This window comes from Fonsecaea nubica (assembly GCF_001646965.1).
Source record: "Fonsecaea nubica strain CBS 269.64 chromosome Unknown Scaff14, whole genome shotgun sequence".
Classification (NCBI taxonomy): Eukaryota; Fungi; Ascomycota; class Eurotiomycetes; order Chaetothyriales; family Herpotrichiellaceae; genus Fonsecaea; species Fonsecaea nubica.
Window position 1 is genome coordinate 414867 of NW_019173687.1, and position 20662 is coordinate 435528.

At 52.3% G+C, this 20662-nt stretch overlaps 8 protein-coding genes across 8 annotated transcripts; 5 read left to right on the top strand and 3 right to left on the bottom strand.

Annotated features, from left to right (window-relative positions):
* Nucleotides 1–152: 152 nt before the first annotated feature.
* On the top strand, nt 153–3052 carry AYO20_03177 (ATP-dependent protease La; the record flags this gene model as incomplete). Its single annotated transcript, XM_022641480.1, has 2 exons — nt 153–2863; nt 2965–3052. The coding sequence occupies 2 exons, from the start codon at nt 153–155 to the stop codon at nt 3050–3052; spliced, it is 2799 nt and encodes a 932-aa protein (XP_022502682.1).
* Nucleotides 3053–3329: 277 nt separating this feature from the next.
* AYO20_03178 (hypothetical protein) lies at nt 3330–4495 on the bottom strand (the record flags this gene model as incomplete). Its single annotated transcript, XM_022641481.1, has 3 exons — nt 3330–3585; nt 3665–3961; nt 4011–4495. 3 exons carry the CDS (start codon nt 4493–4495, stop codon nt 3330–3332), a joined length of 1038 nt encoding a protein of 345 aa, XP_022502683.1.
* A 420-nt stretch (nt 4496–4915) lies between these two features.
* On the top strand, nt 4916–7677 carry AYO20_03179 (hypothetical protein; the record flags this gene model as incomplete). Its single annotated transcript, XM_022641482.1, has 2 exons — nt 4916–7600; nt 7651–7677. 2 exons carry the CDS (start codon nt 4916–4918, stop codon nt 7675–7677), a joined length of 2712 nt encoding a protein of 903 aa, XP_022502684.1.
* Nucleotides 7678–8203: 526 nt separating this feature from the next.
* On the top strand, nt 8204–10287 carry AYO20_03180 (hypothetical protein; the record flags this gene model as incomplete). Its single annotated transcript, XM_022641483.1, has 3 exons — nt 8204–8412; nt 8472–9990; nt 10060–10287. 3 exons carry the CDS (start codon nt 8204–8206, stop codon nt 10285–10287), a joined length of 1956 nt encoding a protein of 651 aa, XP_022502685.1.
* An 801-nt stretch (nt 10288–11088) lies between these two features.
* AYO20_03181 (hypothetical protein) lies at nt 11089–13194 on the bottom strand (the record flags this gene model as incomplete). The annotated part of the gene is made up of 1 exon (XM_022641484.1): nt 11089–13194. One exon carries the CDS (start codon nt 13192–13194, stop codon nt 11089–11091), a length of 2106 nt encoding a protein of 701 aa, XP_022502686.1.
* A 1701-nt stretch (nt 13195–14895) lies between these two features.
* On the top strand, nt 14896–16032 carry AYO20_03182 (hypothetical protein; the record flags this gene model as incomplete). The annotated part of the gene is made up of 1 exon (XM_022641485.1): nt 14896–16032. The coding sequence occupies one exon, from the start codon at nt 14896–14898 to the stop codon at nt 16030–16032; it is 1137 nt and encodes a 378-aa protein (XP_022502687.1).
* A 739-nt stretch (nt 16033–16771) lies between these two features.
* Nucleotides 16772–17674, top strand: AYO20_03183 (hypothetical protein; the record flags this gene model as incomplete). Its single annotated transcript, XM_022641486.1, has 1 exon — nt 16772–17674. One exon carries the CDS (start codon nt 16772–16774, stop codon nt 17672–17674), a length of 903 nt encoding a protein of 300 aa, XP_022502688.1.
* Nucleotides 17675–17857: 183 nt separating this feature from the next.
* Nucleotides 17858–20388, bottom strand: AYO20_03184 (hypothetical protein; the record flags this gene model as incomplete). Its single annotated transcript, XM_022641487.1, has 7 exons — nt 17858–17910; nt 18108–18338; nt 18467–18957; nt 19107–19270; nt 19306–19332; nt 19381–19674; nt 19726–20388. The coding sequence occupies 7 exons, from the start codon at nt 20386–20388 to the stop codon at nt 17858–17860; spliced, it is 1923 nt and encodes a 640-aa protein (XP_022502689.1).
* Between the last annotated feature and the right edge of the window lie 274 nt (nt 20389–20662).

The following is a 20662-nucleotide window of genomic DNA, read 5'->3' on the forward strand; positions in this document are numbered from 1 at the left end:
CGTGCTTGGACTTCCGATGTGCATCGAGCATCTTCCATGCGGCAACACCAAGTACATCTGCCCCCCTTCGGCATATCAATAACAACTTCATCTTTCCCTCCCTCTGCCGCTTTCCCTCCCTTTACCACCTCCAACCCCATTACTCCTTCAACATGGGCTACACAGCCAAAGCGACGATTCCTCTTATTCCGTTAGCAAAGGATTCGGTCCTTCTGCCCGGCGTCACTCTCCGCATCTCAGTATCCAACCGTGCCGACATTCCCCTGCTCCTGTCATCGGCCTTTCAACGTGCCACGAAGTCGAGATCCGGTTCGGCCCAACTGCCCGTCGGGTGCGTTCCCGTGAACTCGCCCTTCCTGAGCCCCGACGGCAAGGAACTGCTCGACAGCGCTGCCAAAGAGAGTAGCCGGGATCATGACTATGCCGACATAGATCCGGGCAAGGCTCGAAAGAAGGATTTATATGGATACGGCACGCTGGCGAAGATTGTCAGCGTCCAGGGGAGCCCGAATGCAGATCCGTATCTGCTTGTGGAAGGAATCCAGAGATTCAAGATCGACAAGATTAAGCATGAAAGACCATATTTTGAAGCCGATGTCACATTTTACGAGGATGAAGTCCCCGACCTTAATGACGGTGACCTCCGGGCCAGCTTCACTCGACTGAAGCAACGGTCTCGTGAGCTTCTGACGCTGCTACGGCTGTCATCTCTCTTCCGACCCGCATCCATGGCGCTGTCGCCTTTAATTGTCCGTCGCTTCGAGTTGTTCATTGCGAAGAAAGACCTCACTCAAGCTGGCCAATTGGCCGATTTCATGACGGATATTGTCGAAGCGAGTTTCGAGGAGAAGCTTCGGATCCTGAGCACACTAGATTTACATGAAAGACTCGAGCGCGTCCTTGCCTTGCTTAACAAGCAGATCTCGGGTATCAACGGAAACATTAAAGTCACCACAATAACCTCAACAACCCTGCCACCTAATATCGGCGTTGACATCTCCGACTTGAACCAAAAGCAACGCGAAGCTCTAGCGAGGCGAGCAATGTCTGGTCTGAATGGCATGACACCACCCGGGATGCCTGGCGTCAATAGGGGTGGTGATGACGACGAAGACAACGAAGTTAACGAAGTCGAAGAGCTCAAGAAGAAGGTGGCAGAAGCCGGTCTGTCACCCGAGGCTCAAAAGGTTGCGGAGCGCGAGCTCAGACGACTGAAGAAGATGAACCCGGCCAACGCTGAGTATGGTGTGATCCGTACATATGTCGAAAATTTGGTCGAGATCCCATGGACCAAGGTCACTGATGATCAGCTTGGCGCCGATACTTTGAAACGGGCACGCAAACAACTTGATGACGATCATTATGGACTGGAGAAGATCAAAAAGAGGTTGCTCGAATACCTCGCAGTGTTGAAATTGAAACAGTCCGTTAATGCCGATGTCGATCAACAAATCGCCCGTCTCACGAAGCAGCTTGCCCCGAGTCAAGAAGGGGAGGGTAAGGAGGTCGAGCAAATCACTGACAACGAGAGAGATGCAGCCACTGCTAAGCTCCATGTTCTCAAGTCGAAGCGGATGGTGGACAAGTCTCCAATTCTCTTGTTAGTTGGACCACCCGGCACGGGCAAGACCTCTCTCGCAAAATCCATTGCACTCTCGCTTGGCCGAAAGTTCCACCGCATCTCTTTGGGTGGTGTCAGAGACGAAGCAGAAATTAGGGGTCATCGGCGGACATACGTTGCTGCTATGCCAGGTCTGATTGTCAGTGGCCTAAAGAAGGTCGGCGTAGCCAACCCAGTCTTCCTGCTTGACGAAATTGATAAAGTGAGCTCGAACAATTTCCATGGTGACCCTTCAGCTGCGATGCTTGAGGTTCTTGACCCAGAGCAGAATCACAGTTTCAATGATCACTACATCAACATCCCTATCGACCTAAGCAAAGTCCTCTTCATCGCCACAGCCAACTCTTTAGATACCATTCCGCCGCCGCTTCTCGACCGAATGGAAACAATCCGTCTGGCTGGCTACACAACAGTTGAGAAACGACACATCGCCAAACAACATCTCATACCCAAACAAATTCGCACCAATGGTCTCGCTGAAGGACAAGTTATAATTCCTGACGATGTCGTTGACACCATCATCACAGCTTACACCCGCGAATCTGGGGTCCGCAACCTCGAGCGTGAGATTGGGAGTGTGTGTCGCTACAAGGCAGTGCAGTACGCCGATGCCCGTGACGCAAATGATACCTCGAAATATAATCCCGTCGTACGCGTCGAAGAACTTGAAGACATCCTCGGTATCGAACGCTTCGAAGAAGAAATCGCCGAGAAACAATCTCGACCGGGTGTTGTCACGGGATTAGTTGCTTATTCGTCTGGTGGGCAAGGAAGCATTCTTTTCATAGAAGTGGCCGATATGCCTGGGAAGGGCCGTGTGCAACTCACAGGAAAGCTGGGCGATGTGCTCAAAGAATCCGTCGAGGTCGCACTTAGCTGGGTGAAAGCTCATAGCTACGACCTGGGCTTGACACACGATCGGGACGAAGACATCATGGAGAAACGTGCCATCCATGTCCACTGTCCCGCTGGTGCGGTGCCGAAGGATGGACCAAGTGCCGGATTGGCGCATACTGTCGCTCTCATTTCACTATTCTCCGGAAAGACTGTCCCACCGACAATCGCCATGACGGGCGAAGTGAGTCTGAGAGGACGAGTGATGCCTGTTGGGGGCATTAAAGAGAAACTAATCGGCGCCCACCGCGCGGGCGTCAAGACTGTCTTGCTACCGAACGGGAACAAGAAGGATGTGAAGGACGTTCCGGAGGAGGTCAAGAAGGACTTGAAGATTATACATGTCAAGTAAGTCATGCCTGTCCCTACGCTGTCTGCCGCAGACCCATTCCGGTCCCATTCTCCTGCGGAAGCAAAGTGCGGTGTTTGCTAACAATCCGTTTCTGCAGGCACGTCTATGAAGCCCTTCGATATATCTGGCCCGATTCACACTGGGCCTCAGATCGATATTTCGCCGAGGTCGAGAGCAGGTTGTAACCGTTCAATGCGCATTGCTCAAAGCGTGGAGTGGGTTAATTTGGGGACTGATTCGTTCAGCAAGCGCCAAACACTCTTTCCTATAAAACTTTTCAAACCTGGTCAGATGTACTGTATGGTGTATCATCCCTTGCCCCCTTCTCACACCGGTTCGCGTAACTCCCAAAGTTAGTGTAGTATGTTCACAACCTTAGCAGTTCTTGGTAGCTATACAACGCATAATGTGTCGTGTTAATGTACAAATCTTCGGGTCCGTCCATTCCTGTAGTAAGTAATGTTACGAAGACGGGTTCGCAGGTTGAGACGGCTGTTGATTGCTGGCATTGGCCCCCAATCCTCGCATGGCACGCCAGTCGTCGGCAAAATTCTGCCACGTCGGAGCCCATCTCATCTTTCCCTTCAGTAGCTGCTGAGCTTGCAGGGCCATTGCCTTTCTGTGTTTGAGATCGGGGTTCATCATACCCCACTCGGATTCTTCTCGGTTCTTTTCCACGATGGCTTTCATTGATTCCCAGTACCGGTCGTGCTCCCAGCTGTGTGGCAGAATGGTGTTAGTAGATGGACACGGGTCAAGGGCAATATCCACCAGCGATGGGGAAGGGGCTAGCTTACGGTTCCAGGTCCTCTGGCTCTGCAGGATACACAAACGGTTTCGCCAGGAGACAAGTCATTTTCTTCTTGCTAGGTGGACGAAACAATTTCCCTTGCGAATATTTGCTTCTGCCATCTTTTCTTTCGACTTTCTGTTGGAGCACTACGCTGCGAATGTGGAGAACATCCACGCCATAGACATCTTTCAGGTAGGCTCTGAGATCGATTTTATTGAAGTGGAGCGGTACGTCAAACGCGGCGTAACGGGGACCCAGATGCGGCGTACGCATGAGGACCACGGCGTCTTTGGGATCGGGGCTGCAGCAGGCTGTTAGAGAAGCCCTTGGGGATGGTTAAACAGACTTACAAGTAAACCTGCCGCCGCATGCTGAGAGGAACATTATGGGGAAGGGCAAAATATCGCGCAGGATCCATCAATATGCGAAGAATTGTCGATTTCTCGAAGTTTATTGAACCAGCTGCAATGAAGGACTTGACATCGCTAGAGACCTCACGGAGGCTTGGGTGGGTTTCCATGAACCTCTCGAGATTCTTTCTGTCCAGCTTCCACCACTCTGTGTTTAAACCGTCTTCGCGGAAGATGGGAGCGAATGCTTTCTGCTCTTCTGTATTGAGCTTGTTCCACGAAGTCCTTTGCCACTCCTGGAGTTTTTCTTTGCTGACCAGGGCATGAGCTCGGAGAAAGGGCAGACCTCTGCTGGTCTTGATGCGTCGCTTTGCGTTCCATAGTCGTGGTCCATTGCCATCTTGAGGACGAACTCGGTGTGTTAGAAGGACCGGAGGAGTTCGCTTGACGTGGATCTTCGCCCGAGGTGCTGTAGCACGAGGCATCGTGCAAGTTCAAGATCGCAAGAAGCGACTCTGGTGAGAGATGAGACACTAAACTTCGCTGTCAATGGAGGTAATCTGTCGACGAACTTTTGAGACGAGCTGAAGGCATTCTGTAGACGGGGAAGGTGCGCCGAGATACTGAGCCTCGTCCACCAGATCGATGCCCCGGAGGCGCGCTGCCGAACATTATTTTGGTGGATCACCAATTCACCCTTCAACCTATTCCGTAAGCTCCTTGACGCCTGGAACTACCCTGCCTCAACCCTCTCCAGCTCGTATCTGCAACAAACGTGATTCTACTCCTCGAAATACTCAGACGACTCTCATCTATCTCCTCACGTCGCGCAGCCTGCAGCCTCACCGACAGCGCACCTCAGTTTTCATTCAACTCTTATTGGCCACTAAAGGCCCAGGTGCAAGATGGCGCAGGACGAGAAGAAGCCCACCGCCGCAGAGAAGGGCAAGGGCAAGGCGGAGGATGCACCAGTGTCAAACGGCGAACATGCTGCAGAACAAGGAGACAAGAAGAAAGCAGATGGCAAGCATGACGAGCTTGTGGTCGAAGAGCTGAGCGAAGAGGATCAACAACTCAAGAGCGATCTCGAGATGCTGGTTGAAAGATTAAAAGAAGACGATTCTTCTCTCTACAAGCCCTCGATTGACGCCATCAAAAACTTCATCAAAACGTCAACCTCCTCCATGACGGCCGTCCCCAAACCTCTCAAGTTCCTGCGCCCTCATTATGACGAGATCGCCGCTGTTTACGACAAATGGCCGGCTAGTCCTGACAGAGACTCTCTTGCCGATATGCTATCGGTGCTGGGCATGACTTACGGAGAAGAGGACAAATTGGAAACATTGAAATATCGGCTATTGTCAAATAAATCGGACGATCTGGGGTCGTGGGGTCATGAATACATTAGACATCTCGCCCTGGAGATTGGTCAAGAATACCAGAATCGCCTGACGGACGAACGAGAGGTCGGTGACTTGACGGAGCTTGCCCTCTCCTTGGTGCCGTATTTCCTGAGTCACAACGCAGAAGCGGACGCTGTGGATTTACTGAGCGAACTCGAAATGATTGAAGAGATCCCCCGATTTTTGGACGAGAATACCTTTGCGCGAGTGTGTCTGTATATGGTCAGCATGGTCAATCTCCTTACATACCCCGACGATGTCGCTTTCCTCAAAACCGCACACGATATCTATGTCAAATACAACAAGCTTGCTCAAGCGATGGTGTTGGCAATTAGACTGAACGACCACGAGCTCATACGACAAGACCTGGAATCGACAGATGATGTTGCACTGAAAAAACAGTTGGCCTTCCTGATTGCCCGGCAGAGAATATCGATAGACGTGCCGTCTGAGACCAAGGACGAGCAAGAGATCGCCGAGTGCCTCGGAAACACCCAACTGCCGAACCACTTCAAGACTCTCGCCAAAGAATTGAACATCCTGGAGCCTAAGGTGCCAGAAGATATCTACAAGACACATCTAGAAAGTGGCCGGGGGAGCTCCGCAGCTGCGGATTCAGCTAAACACAATCTAGCGAGCGCATTCGTTAACGCTTTTGTCAATGCTGGGTTTGGTACGGACAGGCTGATGCTTGTAGAAGGGGAACAGCGGCCGTGGGTATGGAAAACCAAGGACGATGGCATGCTCTCCACCACCGCATCACTGGGCATGCTCATGCAATGGGACGTGGAAGGGAGCTTAGACATCATCGACAGATTCCAACAGTCATCCGAAGACCCAATCAAGGCCGGTGCACTTCTCGCGTACGGTATTGTCAATTCCGGGGTGCGAATGGAGGGCGACCCAGTCATTTCGCTCTTGAGCGACGACGATGTTCTCCAGAGCCCGAAACCCTCGACGCGAATGGCCGCCATTATGGGTCTGGGACTGTCGTATGCCGGATCGAATCGAGAAGATCTACTGGACTTCCTGTTGCCTATTGTCGAGGACAGCAACTCGGAGATACAATTGTCTGCCATGGCTGCCGTGTCCCTTGGAATGATCTTCGTGGGTTCGTCCAACCACCAAGTGGCCGAAGCAATAGCAACCCAGATGATGGACGACGACCGGCAAAAGCAGCTCAGGGATAAATGGGCGAGGTTCATGGCTCTAGGACTAGCGCTACTCTACTTCGGCCGGCAAGAGGAAGTGGATGTTATTCTGGACATTCTCAAAGCAGTTGAGCATCCCATGGCCATGCCAACGGCTACCCTGGCGTCTGTATGTGCATGGGCTGGAACTGGAGCCGTGCTTAAGCTACAGGAGCTCCTCCATATCTGCAACGATCACATCGAAGACAAGGACGAGACTACAGGCGAGCAGCTTGTGCAATCCTATGCTGTTCTCGGTCTGTCGTTGATCGCCATGGGCGAAGATGTCGGACAGGAGATGGTCCTACGCCAGTTTGGTCATTTGATGCACTACGGTGAGGCCAACATTCGGAAGGCAGTGCCACTCGCCATGGGCCTGATTAGTCCCAGTAACCCTCAGATGAAGATCTATGATACCCTATCGAGATACAGCCACGATAACGACAACGACGTTGCGGTTAATGCTATCTTCGCGATGGGCTTGGTCGGAGCAGGAACAAACAATGCACGTCTTGCACAGCTGCTGAGGCAGCTAGCCAGTTACTATCATCGCGACCAGAATTCGCTCTTCATGGTTCGAATCGCGCAGGGTTTGCTCCACATGGGCAAGGGCACTATGTCGCTCAATCCCTTCCACACCGATCGACAAGTTCTGTCAAGAGTCGCTGCGGCGGGTCTTCTCACTGTCCTTGTCTCCCTCGTCGATTCCAAGCAATTCATCCTTGCCGATGCACACTACCTTCTGTACTTCTTGGTCACAGCAATGTACCCCAGATTCTTGGTGACTTTGGACGAAGAGCTGAAGCCACTTACGGTCAACGTGCGTGTCGGTCAAGCAGTGGATGTTGTGGGGCAAGCTGGACGACCACGCACCATTACAGGGTGGCAGACTCAGAGTACGCCGGTTTTGTTGGCTTACGGTGAGCGGGCAGAACTGGAAGATGAAGAATACATATGCCTGAGCAGCACGTTGGAAGGGCTGGTTATCTTGCGCAAGGTCAGTAATACCCCAAGCATCGACATGTTCTTTTCACTGACATTGTGTAGAATCCGGAATGGGAGTCCACAAAATAGAGGGCAGGCTGTGACTTCGATATCCATGCATCCAACCCATTGGCCTGGGCGTAGTCGGAGGGAAAGGTCCTGGATGGATCCAGAAGAGTATTTCTGTACCATAGATAATCTCAGGGCAAGAGGACAAACACCAGGAGGAAGACAAAGTGTGTGTCATCGTTGGGCCATCTCGAACACCCATTCCAAGGCTGCTTTGCTTGATACGGGCCTGTATGGACTAATGTTTCTCCGTCTTCCGCTTTGCGCTTGCAGCTTCGAGTCGCGTGTTTGAATGGCGTCATCGGTCATTGGCTCATCCCAAGTCCCGAACCGCTTGTTCTCAGGCTTCGTTCAATCCCCCCCGTTTTGTCCTGCATCCCCTTGTCTTGTTGAGCTGGCACCGCACCACGTGTCGACGATGGCGTTGCGATGGTGATTCGAGGGCCTCCCAGCATCATGACTGCGCACTTCATTTCTATCTTGTATTGTTAAGCCTTGCGGACACGAGGCTCACTGTTGCCTCGACACCCCCTCGTCCGCCCAGAAGATGCCACCCTCCGATCCTCGCATCGCTGCGCTCGACTTCGACGCCAATCCCAAACGTGGACGGCGGACGTCAGGCTCGCGTCCCCGAATTGACGATGATGATTTTGATTTTATGGGCCAGGTCGCCCAGGAGATCATTGAGAGAGATCGTATAGCAATGCGGAGAGAGGTGATTCGAGTACTGAGCTTTGTGTGCGCTGTGCTCAGTTGGTATGACATATTTACACCCGATCTTGTGGATGATGCAAGTGCTCACGATTAACCTACAGTCTTTGTGCCGGGTCAATCACCTCCTTCTCCCTCTACGGCGCTCGTTTTCTTCAGGATTTGCACTACACACAACTTCGAGTCAATGCTGTCTCCATTACTGCTGAATTGGCAATGTACCTCCCAGTCCCGCTCTTCGGATATCTATGCGACCGCTACTCACCACCTCCTCTGTCTCTTCTCTCCTCGGTCCTCTTTGGCGCAGGGTATCTCCTCGCTGCCTATACATACAAGTCAGGCCCTCCCGCTGACGCAACCAAACCAGGCCACGGTTGGCCTTTCGGAGTCATGATTTTGGCCTTTGTCGGGATTGGGGCAGGGACCAGCTGCATGTACCTCTCTGCCGTGGCGACTTGCGCAAAGAATTTTGCAAACGCCAAATACCGAGGTTTCATGCTGGCCGTTCCTATTGCGGCGTTCGGCTTGAGTGGCATGTGGGAGTCTCAGGTTGGCGCACATTTGTTATATGAAAAGCTGCCCAATGGCCACAAGGGAGAGGTGGATGTGTTCAAGTACTTCATCTTCCTGGCCGGGACATTGATTGGTGTCGGTCTTCTTGGGACGTTGGGGCTGCAGATTGTCGATGAGGAAGAACTCATTGATCACGGCGTGGAGAACCTTGAACGGAGTGGTCTCTTGGCCGAGAGTGAATTCTACCACGACACTTCTCGTGCTCCCACCCCCATCAACTATGGTACCATTGGAGACGATGAGGTGTCTGGCGAGGGCTCTGGCACATATTCGGACGACGACATGGACTCGGAAGCCGAACGAAACCTCTCCGAATCCCAGCTCGTCAAGAAGCGCGACCAAGACCGCCGCCTCCGCAAAAAGAAATACTGGCTTCTCAACCATGCGACTCATACATTCCTGACAGATCGAACCATGTGGCTTCTTGCCGCAGGGTTTTTCCTGCTCACAGGACCTGGAGAGGCATATATCAACAACCTCGGCACCATCATACCGACTTTGACGCCGAGAGATTACAACTATGTCGATGGTGACGGTAATAAAAACCCTCCAGCGGGCCACGCAAGCACACACGTCTCTATCGTCGCTCTCGCATCCACCTTTGCGCGACTCTTCACCGGGTCACTATCCGACCTCTTCGCTCCTCCCTCGAACCCCGATTCCCCACCCACCAACCGATTCCAATTCTCTCGCCTTGTTCTGCTCATCCCTTCAGCATTCCTCCTACTCCTCGCATTTCTGAATCTCGCTCTTCCTGCGCTTACGCTTCAGCACCCTGGTCTGTTCCCACTCTCGTCTTCGCTGGTGGGATTAGGCTACGGAGCATGTTTCAGCCTCGTGCCCATTATTATCTCCGTGGTATGGGGAGTGGAAAATTTTGCGACGAACTGGGGTGTTGTGGCCATGATGCCTGCTGGGGGAGCTGCTGTGTGGAGCCTCGTTTACTCTGCTGGCTATTCAGCAGGGAGTGCGCATTCACCGGATCTCGAGGATGGAGAATGCCGAGGCTACCTGTGCTTCGCGGCGTGGGCGTGGGGATGCGCAGCGAGTGTGAGTTTAGCGATCTGCTGCTGGTGCGTGGCTTGGAGGGTTTGGAAAAGCCGAAACGTGGTCGTGTAGCATGCGGCAGGATCTAGACTTGACGTTCCACAAGGCAAGGTGAAGATTGATGTGCATGTCTCCGTCACGGTGTATTCGGAGAGGATCAGACAGCGTGCTCGGCGTGTCAAGGGGAAACAACGCGCAGGTATTGAAGCTCAAGAGGAAGCGGGACGGAATGAGGGCGACGCTAAAGATGGCACCCTTGTATCGAGACAGCCCTACGACATTCACATACGTCTACGCTGAGTCCGGAACTACGCCTCACTTTTATGGACAGTGGTTTTTTGTTGTGGTATGGAAACCACATTGCGTCGATCTGCACGGCAGAGCCTGGGCTTTTTTTTTATTCTTCAGCAAGCGAAAGCGCGCATCGGACACGCATTTTGACTCGAGAGTGACTCGGGAGTTCCTTCCTACCTACTCACGTAGTAGTCTGCATTGACTGGCGACGGCAGTGGTGTTCTTTCGGGGAGTTAGTTCTACAAATATACATACGTACATGGGTACCACACACTGGGAGTATACGTACACACACACAGCACATGGTATATTGTATTAAAAGCGATTGTTCTTTTTCGATCAGTCATAAAAAAAAAGAAGAAGAAAAATGAGTCCTTTACGGTTCAAAAATCTTCCTTTTTCACACACTCACACACACACCTACATTGGGTATCTTTATGTTGGCCGGGGTTTCATTATCATTAATATTGGCACCATCGTCCTTTTCGTGCCTGTATCCTGTTTCTCTCTCACTCTCACTCACCACACATTTCACGATTGGATTGAAGATTTGGACGTTTCTTCTTTTCTTCGTCCCTGCTTGGTATCGAACCCACGAGATCAACCCTATTAATCCCGATGCAGGGGGGATTTTCCAATGTGATCCAGGACTTGCCTTCCATTCGTGAATCCAAATGCGAAACCAAACCGTACACGGTTTGCAGGCACGGTTTCTCAGCGTCTCTCTCCAGCCGGTGCCAACTTTCCAAGCGCCATGCCGATAATGTGGACCAACCATAGTATCTTGCAACCAAAAAGAGTGGCATGTCAAACCAAGTCCCAGGCTGCGACGCCAGTAAATCCCATCCCAACTCTGCCTTTGCCCTCGCGAAACTCCACCACTGTGAGACCTCGAGCATCCTGCCTGTTGCCAAAGGTCGTGACTGCAAACAGCGTGATGGTCTGGCCAGGTGCACCCAGCTGGCGGGCTGGGATATCGACCGCCCATATATCACCACCCTGTCCCGTGGGGCCGGGATAGTAGTCCATGGGAACAAGATCCTTGTCTCGCCCATCAACACCATTAATCGAGACAATGAATACCGGGGGTGGTCCTTTTTGCGTATGTCGTTCCAATGTCCAGTGCGCACATCTGAGACCGAACTGAAATCGGACACTATCGGGCTGACGTACGCTGATTTTCCTCGCTCGCGGAAACACCGACTTCTCGCCAATCGAGTAGTCTTCTTTTGCATTTGTAAAAATCGTCGGTCCTTCAACCATGTCTGGCCAGCAGGCAGGGTCTATCACGATATACTCTTCCCAACTCATGCGTCGTCCCCCAGGAAGGAAAAACTGATCTTTATTGCCCGGGAAATGCTTGATCGCAAATTCTTCATTCGACATGGTGAAGAAATCCGGGTTAAATTTAGCCACGTAGGGGCGACCTGCACCTTGGACATAGCCTGCACCCCAGCACGTGTCGATAAGTTTCCATTCTCCATCGTCAATCTTAACAGCGTTCCATGCATGACCTGCATTGTAAGGGGGAAGAGGAGCCCCAGGCGGGAGGGCATTGAAACCATAGCCTTTGCCATGACCTGAGATAACGACAGATTCGAGGCCAGCATAGGTCGCAAGATTTGTAAAAAGCGCAGCATAGCCTTCACAAACTGCCAGGCCACTTTGTAGGGTTGATTGTGGCGTTGATCCTCGTACGTTGTTATTAAAGAAGCTAACAACATCATAGGCAATGTTGTGGTGTAGCCAGGTGAAAATTGCTCGTGCCTTGTCGGTAGGAGATGGAAATGGAGAGGTTAGCTGGTGGGCTAAGACCTGTAACGAGGTGACCTGAGCCCTAGGGAACAGAGTGGCTTGGGTATCGGGGCCAGAGAAGTCTCGGCAGACAAGACAGACACTGGACGCAGCCGGAAGACTGCCCTGCACTGGAGTAGTGCTCGGGGCAAATTTGGGTTTAGTCGCCTGTATGGCAGAAAGATCTGGTCGAGAGAACTTTGGGACGGGTGGTGGCGCCGATTGGACATCTTTCAAGTAACCATTTATGGTCTCTCCCAATGAGACAGGGACGTGCCCCCTGGCTAACAATGGGCCTGGTTGTTCTCGCAGAGGTAGTGACACAGGTTCTTTCAGCGGCAGTTGAATTGGTTCCATGACCGGGACAGATTCCTGGTGGTATGGTTGTTCTTTGGGGGTGTTATAGAAGAACGCCGCCTTTTTTGCCTTTTCTATTGATTCAACCGAGGGTACGGGAGGCATCTTCCTTAGAGTCTCGGCCACATGCTCCCGATGTTCAGCCTCATGTTTCCGGGAAGGGCGTCTCGGCGGAAGAGATGGGCGCGGAGGGGGTGCAGGTTTTGCTTCCGCAGTGGTGGCTGAAGTGACGAGTGTTGTGCTTGATGGAACTCGACTGACATATTTGGGAAGATCCTCCGAGTGCTTTCGAGAGACCACAGGTGTATTACCACTCCGAGGAGGTAGAGAAGGAAGTTCGCACTCGCCCCATGCCGGTGCTTTAATCCGGCTGGTTGAGTCTGTAGACTTGGTACGAGTGGTTGTGGCCCTTGAAGAGGCGGTGTCACTCGTACCACTAGAGTTGATCGATGTCACCGAACCTCGCCTCTGTTCTTCAAGCGGGGGATTTCGACAAGGGAGGGGCGGAGGCTGTTTTCTCGCCGCAGGTGGAGGAGCAGGCTGATTACCTGGTCTCGAGTCGGTAACTGAACCATTGAGGTGTTCAGGCGGGTTGTTGATGGTGTTCTGTTTGACCAGAGGGGGACGTCTGTAAGGGACAGGAGGAGGGGGGCGCGGCGAGGGTCGGGGTGGCTCCCCAGGTATTCGGCCAATATGGGCGGCATTCAAGGCGGCGATACGCTGCTGGAGCGTCAGAGTGACAAAGGAAGGATCCTCACTCATGGCTGCAAGTCAAAATACTGGTATTGTCGCCTTGAATGGAGTGTAGGGGGGGACAAGAGAATGTCGTAGTCATGTCAGAATGAACATGACTGAAAGCGAGCGGACAGGTGAGAAGACAAGACTTTTGGGAATACAAGTGAGCGACATGCGACATGGAGCACGAAAGCAAAGTATGGAGGGAGTACGAAGCACGCGGCGTTGCGCAGCATATCGGTTGGCCTGCCATGGCTGTGCCATGCCGTACGGGATTGTGGCGAAAGGGGCATGGGGGCCGAAACGGCACGTGACTGGCACGTGAGCATCCTGCCCGAATAGGTCAATGAGAGACTGCGTCGCGCTGTGGTCTACTCTATTACTTAGACATGTTTCCCGCTGTTAATTGTGACTGTGTGAACTTGTTCCTCAGAGACTACTTCCCCAAGCACAAAGTTACCACCAAAGCCTCTCACGGAACCCGCAGCCTTGTCTCGACGGAGCCACAACTTTGGTGGAGGCCCCAGTGACAACGATACATTGCACAAACATTGAGAAAATAGATACCTGCTCTGACGTGAGATACAACTCCTCACAGTCAAGAGGAAGTTGTCCCTATACCCCAAATGGCAATGTTGCTCTGGTGGGCACGGATGCGTGGCAATCTGAAACCCGAAATGTGCCAAAACATTGTAGCGGGCATGCTTCAGGTAGTTATTAGATTTTCAGTTAAGCGCAGGCCTTAAGACGTGTCTCCGACACCTCACTGCAATTGTAACTGTCTATCATTGACGGAATCTACGAGGCATTTTGCATCGGGTCCAAGTCAACCGCGCTGCTCAAACACTCTTCATGCTATCCATCCCTTCAGCCTTGTGCCCCCTAGACTCCGCACAAGGCTGTACCCCTTTTGTCACCAGATCAATCTGCCAGCTGATGGCATAGCCCATCTCAATAACAAGCGACCTCGGTGCTGCTCCGTCACATAGATTGGTGAGTTTAGATCAAGAAGCGGTGCCTGAAAGGAGACTCCATTTGAATGTCGCGCTCTGAATGCTCAGAATCCATGCCGAGCCCCGTCCCACCTCTGCGTTCGTATTCGTGTTCGTCAAGGTGGTTCAGCTCTGCATCCAGACACAAACAAAGCACACAAAAATTTCCATGACAGCATTGGAATGCTACAGATCCAGCTCACTGGCACATTTAAAAAGCATTGCTTCTCGCAGACAGGTAGGTGACGGATTGATCATGAACAACCACGCCAGAGAGCATCGAGCTTGTGCCCTCGAGGAACTCTGGAAACGACCATGGTCTGGATGCCCTTCCGCTCTTCAAAGGTGGGAGCTGGCTGGCTACATGTATCTCGGAGGAGCTGAACTGTACTCACCCGCGTCTGTGTTCGTGTTCCTGACGCTCACTGCTCGTATTCCCTCCTCCTACCCCATCCTTTGTGTAACTCGAATCTCTACAACCAATGCACAGCAGCTCCTCTAGCACGGACTCTCAGCATGTGGATGTGGTGGATGAGAGTGCAAGAGACAGAAGGTTTCAGCTCTGAGATCCAGTGGCCCATGCTCGTTCCTGGCCCATTCGCTATTTATTCCGGTGTAGAAGCCAGTTCTTGTTCTCCGGCACTGCTTCTACCCTGACTTCTGGTAGTTGGGTATTTGCGAATCATTGCGCTCAAGACACAGAAACAGCACTTGTACTGACGTCGCGAACCTCACGATGAAGACTCACCTTCTCATCCTCCTTTGTCTGGCGAGCAAGGCCTTCTCATGGGGCGAACTCGGACACCGCACCGTCGGATACCTCGCGCAGATGTACTTCACCTCGGAAGCAGAGAACCTGTTTGACGAGCTCGTGCACCCGACCGAGTCATTTGACATCTCCGACGGGGCGGTCTGGGCCGATGACTGGGCGACGCAGACCAGGATGCCCTGGTCCAAGCCGTGGCACTATATCGACGCAAAGGACAACCCGCCCAAGAAATGCAAGGTCAACTTCAACGCCGACTGCGATCCTGACAAGAAATGTATCGTGACGGCCATTGCAAACATGGTGAGCGAGTTGCCCATACCTTACATTGATATTATCCTCAAAAACTATGGTGTGTATGCTGACGCTCCATGGCCCATGGGGACGGGTTGTCAAAAGACCAAACAAGTCAACAATCCACGTCTGAAACCAGGAGATCAGAGCAACGCCCTCAAGTTCCTGTTGCATTTCCTCGGCGACATCACACAGCCGTTGCACACGGAGCAAAAATGCCGCGGGGGCACGAAGCTGATGGTTCAATGGGGCGCGGCGGACTCGAGGAAAGAGGATCTGCACCAGGTGTGGGACAAGCTGATCATCCAGAAGCTGCGCGGGTACAAGAAGCCGCGCGACGCGGACCCGGACAACGAATACGACAAGCAGCTCTCAGCGAAGTGGGCGGCGGATCTCAAGAAGCGGCTCGACGTTGGGAGAGGCGGCGTAGACGTGTCGGACGAGTGCACCGACATCACGACGGCGCAGGAGTGCGCGTTGGCTTGGGCGTCCGAGGCCAACGCCTTCATCTGCACCTACGTGCTCAAGGACGTCGGGATCAATCTCGGCCCAGACCCCTGTGAGACGTGCTGCAATTGGGAGTGGCGGGGGCCCGACGACCTGTCGGACGTGTACTACAAGGGCGCGGTGCCCATTGTGGAGGAACAGGTTGCCAAAGCCGGGTGGCGGCTCGGGCAGTGGATCAATGCGCTGGCGGAGCAGAGAGTGTTGATGAAGAGCGCTGGCGTCGAGTTTGCCAGAGGCGACGACGAAGGTGGCGACGAAGCCTTGAAAGTGCAGATGCAGCCCGATCAGCCCAAGGTGGAAATGTAACGCCACAGAATGCAGAGATATGACACAGCAATCAATACAATGAATGACCGTGCTTGTAAGTCTACCTACCTAATCTGTACCTCGTATACCTGGCAACCTAGTCATGTCATCTCATTGCAAGGACTTCATTTTGTACCACCCTACCTAGCATCCTAGGTACTGTTCGGGGATCAGGTACGAGGTATAATCGCGAGAGCAAAGGGGATGGCCAAGGTCAAGGTCAAGGTGAAGGTGAAGATGAAGAAAGGTAGATATGGTGATAAGGCTAATTATTTATTGTCTGACACTGTCTATTATTCAACTCCCACGTGCCAACGTGACATCCCAACGTGCCTGGTGGTTGCTGGAGACATCCACAATGCTTTTCCCCGCAGAAAACTCTTTCTGTCAGACCCTCATTCTTTTCTCGAAAACTTGCCCCACGCTCCACGTTCCACATCCGGAAATTGTCCCAAGATTCAATCTGCCGAAGAAGCTGAGAAGAATTGCCATCGACGGGGTGGAGTAGCACAGCACGAACAAGAGGAAAGAGGAAAAACCGACGTCAAAGCTCTCTCTTTCAGGTAACCCCCGTGCCCTCAAACGGATCTATCTACTGTAGGTAAGGACCCCTACGAAAGTACGATATATACAAGTAGTTACATCCTTTTCTCTACGACTGGCGAATGTCAATATCATAGTCAGTCACATCAAGCTCGTGCATCTCAAACGGCCCGCTCCCGCGACTCATTCCACAATCATGGCCTTTCGACGAATTTGTCTCATCGGCGGCTCCGGTAATCTAGGTACTCTGATCCTCAAACACCTGTTGGCCTCTTCACAAAACTTCCAGGTCACAGTCCTGACACGCCATTCTTCCCCCGCAAAATTCCCCGATGCCGTCACCGTCACCCGCGTCGCTGACGATTATCCGATCGCCGAGCTCACAGACGCCTTCAAGGATGTCGACGTCGTCATCTCCGCCATCTCCATGATGGGCATGCACCAGCAGTACAGTTTCATCGACGCCTGCATCGCCGCAAAAGTGAAGCGATATTTCCCCACCGAGTTCGGCCTGGACGACTTGCCGGACTGGCTGCTCCAGTTGCGGGAGATGTTCAAGATCAAGCACGACGTGCGCGACTACTTGATCTCCAAGCAAGACACGGGCCTCGAGTGGACCAGTGTTTGCTGCAATGCCTTCTTTGAGATGGGCCTCATCTCTGGGTTTTTCCAGCTGCACTTTGACCAGAAGAAAGCCGTTTTGATAGACGGCGGCGAGCCCAGATTCGTCGCCACGACCATGGATACCGTCGCTTTGGCCGTGGTCAAGGCGATCGAGAAGCCCGACGTCTCCAAAAACCGGATTTTGCTGGTCCAGGATTTCAGGACCAACCAAAAGGAAATGTTGGATGCCGTGCAGCAGAAGATGCCTGGGTGGCAGGTGGAAAACGTCCAGCACGGACCGTGGCTAGAGCAAGGGAAGCAGGAGGTCAGGAGTGGCGACAACAGCGCGCTGCCAAAATTGACCTTTGGCACCTTCGCACAAGGCAATCAGTATGAAGGGAGGCCCGAGTTTGGAAATCCGCTGTTGGATCTGCCGACCAAATCATTCTCGGAAGCCATGGATAATTTCTGGAATGAATACGAGAGTCGTGCCTAGACTGTGTCGACGAGTTGGCGGTCGTCCATAGTCTGTGAGGTGCGAGAGAGTCGTACTTGGTAAAACGAGGCTGCCTTGTGACATGTTGGTGGACGACGACCATTCAAGGCAGAGCCCAAACCAAGACTCCATATCTCGAACTGGTAATACATGAGGGCGTCCTGGGTCAGTTGTCCCTTTCAATCAAGTGGTCGAAAGAATCCACAGTCGCAGGTCGGTCCGCTCCTCTCCCAAGTCTTTCCACATCGATAGCAGAACTCGGAGGAGCAAACGCAGGTCATATGGTTGCATCCTTCCTTCCTTTCGACGAGATGCCCACAGTCGGGGCAGAACTTCCATTTCTGTCTCTTGATGAGCCTCTCTAGCTTCTTATCTCGCATGCATAACCCGCTGTGTTCCTTTCCCCTGCAGCCCATACACATCCTCTTCTTACAGAAAGGGCATTTGACGTAGTCTCCCTTGACCCAAAAACTCGGAATGTGCGCCAGGCAGTCTTCCCACGGGCAATATACCGGGTTCGGGGCGTGGACTTCCTCAAGCCAGTGGGCGAGGACGTCAACAGCCTCTGCGTCGAGGCCGCCGTGCTCGCGAATCACTTTGAGTGGTACACTCTGCCCACAGCACTTGATCTCGCTTCTCGTCTTGAACATGTTCCGGGCACCATCTGTACTCAGTTAGTCCAGACTCCGAAATCCAAAGGTGGTGGCCTAAACGTGCCGTGAAGACAAGCCCGACAGAACAAATGACGGCACTCCAAGCTCACGACATCAACCCTGAAGAAAGCGTCCATACAAACAACACAGTCGACTACATCGAACCGTGAATCTGTGGTGATGCTTTCGTGGCCTCCTGCAGATGCCTTCGCCCTGGTTCGGGCCGCCAAATCTTTCAGTATGATGGCTCTTTTAGCCGAATTCAGTTGCGCGTCCTCTCTCGGGTCTCGAGATTGACGAGTATGCGCTTGCAGGACAGTGTAAACATTCTGGAACTCCTCGATGGCATCGTATAGACACACAGATTCGGAGGAGTGGACGGCCTGGACACACGCTCCCAAGTAGACGGCGTTTTGTTGGACTTCCTGCTTCAAGCTCTCCACGAGGTTGTCGACTCCGAGTACCTTCGGGGGCGATTGAGGATAGTCGTCCAGAACATGGAGCAGGAATGAATAGCTGAGCCCAGGAAGTCGCATTGACACGGTCGTGTGGTGCGCATCGGAATAGGTTGCGGCAAACTGACCCTCACCGTAGATGGCGTTGAGGGCGTAGATCTCGTCGGCCAAGGAGCTATTATGGATCAGCATGGTAAGATTTTGAGTTGATATCAATAGTGATGTGGCGATTTGCTTTAATGCTTGCCCAATGATGGTGGAGGTGGAGGAGGAGAAACACGACTCTGGCGAGCGTGATATATCATCCCTCCATTGTATGCATACCATCCCATGCAATATGTGATGTGTTCATCACACGTAGTGTCCTCGAAGGATTCATGACAATGACTCAATTTGTTGCCCACAGCCCACAGCTCACAGCCCACAGCCCACAGACTACAGACGACAGCCCATGCTCCTCGGCTCGCGGTGGTCGAATTAAGTAGCGACTAGCCAAGATAAGTAAAAACTGCCGCGAGCTCACCCCCGTTAGGACGACGATGATGCCGCCCTGTATTCATTGGTTAGTCTCCTCCCCCTTCCCCCCTCTCAAGCTCACTGCCGACGGATATAACTCCATTTGAGCACCGAGACGACTAAACAGCTCAAATTCCATTCTTTCACCTGACTTCGGACCCCGAAGTATCTCACCAACAATATCAGAACCAGGCGGGAGGTCATGTTCGAAGCGCGGCTCTCCAGCACCCCTCATATTCGCTAGGACAGCTTGTCTAAAGTGCCATCGTAGAAGCGGATCAATAGGCGCATCAGGGCGAGTAAATGACTCCCGATCAAGATGCTTGCCTTCGATATTTTCCCCAGTAGGCCCAAAGGCTACAACCTTATAGTTATCCTATATTAAATATTAGCCTTAATCCTTCATATCGACATGAGATGTTCATACATCCGGGTTGATTGCGATGAGATATGCATCGAATAGACTATGGATATCGCGTCGTAGTAATAATCCATTCTGTACTGAGTTGATAGATCCTCCTTTTTCCGGTTGAATTGTAATCCATCGACTATAGTCATGTTTCCCCCAGTGACCTTCGTAGGCGAGTGGGAAAATATGCGCAGCTTCGAATTTCTCCCAGAAGGACATTCCATTAAAGGTAGGTACAGGATCTCCGGATATGATACATTGACGATCTCGTGAACGAATAGCCTCGGTGAAGGTAGCAACACGACTTCCGGTAGCTAGACTGATTGTCCGTACGAGCCATGGCTCATTGTTGAGCTGAAAAGAACTAGTAGTAACAATGTAATACTTTCCAGGTTGAAGTGGATGGTCGTCTCTCTCGATCGTCGTTTCGTTCTCATTTTGTAGAAAGAAAGGGCCCTCGAATATAATAATAATCTCTATCATTGTATAGAAGTTGGCATTTGTGACACCGGGTAGGAGGAGTAGGCCGCCAATTACGGTGGTAGGATTATTCAAGTCGTAGATGTGGACATTTCGCCCTGCTGAGCGATCGCGTGTAGGCATGGTATTTTGAGGCGAAGAGGTTTCGGTTTCGGATGGAGGAGAGGTAAACGTCTTCGGGGACGAGGGCGAGGACGCCATGATGGAAGCCTAGGACGTAAAAACTGCATTAGAATGGCAAATGGCAGATGGCAGGTGCAGACTTGTAATTAACATAGGTTGCAAGAGGTTCGGAGTCGAGGGGAAGGAGGAAGGAGGAAGGAGGAAGGAAAACCTGGTGAGCGCACGTGAGCTCGAAGCAGTTTTGACTTCTCTTTCGCTGCCAAGGGGCCATCATTGTCCGCATCCGATCCGATCAGTGAAGCGATGAAAGCTGGGTAGCTTGGTAGAGAAAAGCGAAATGCACAGAGTGGAT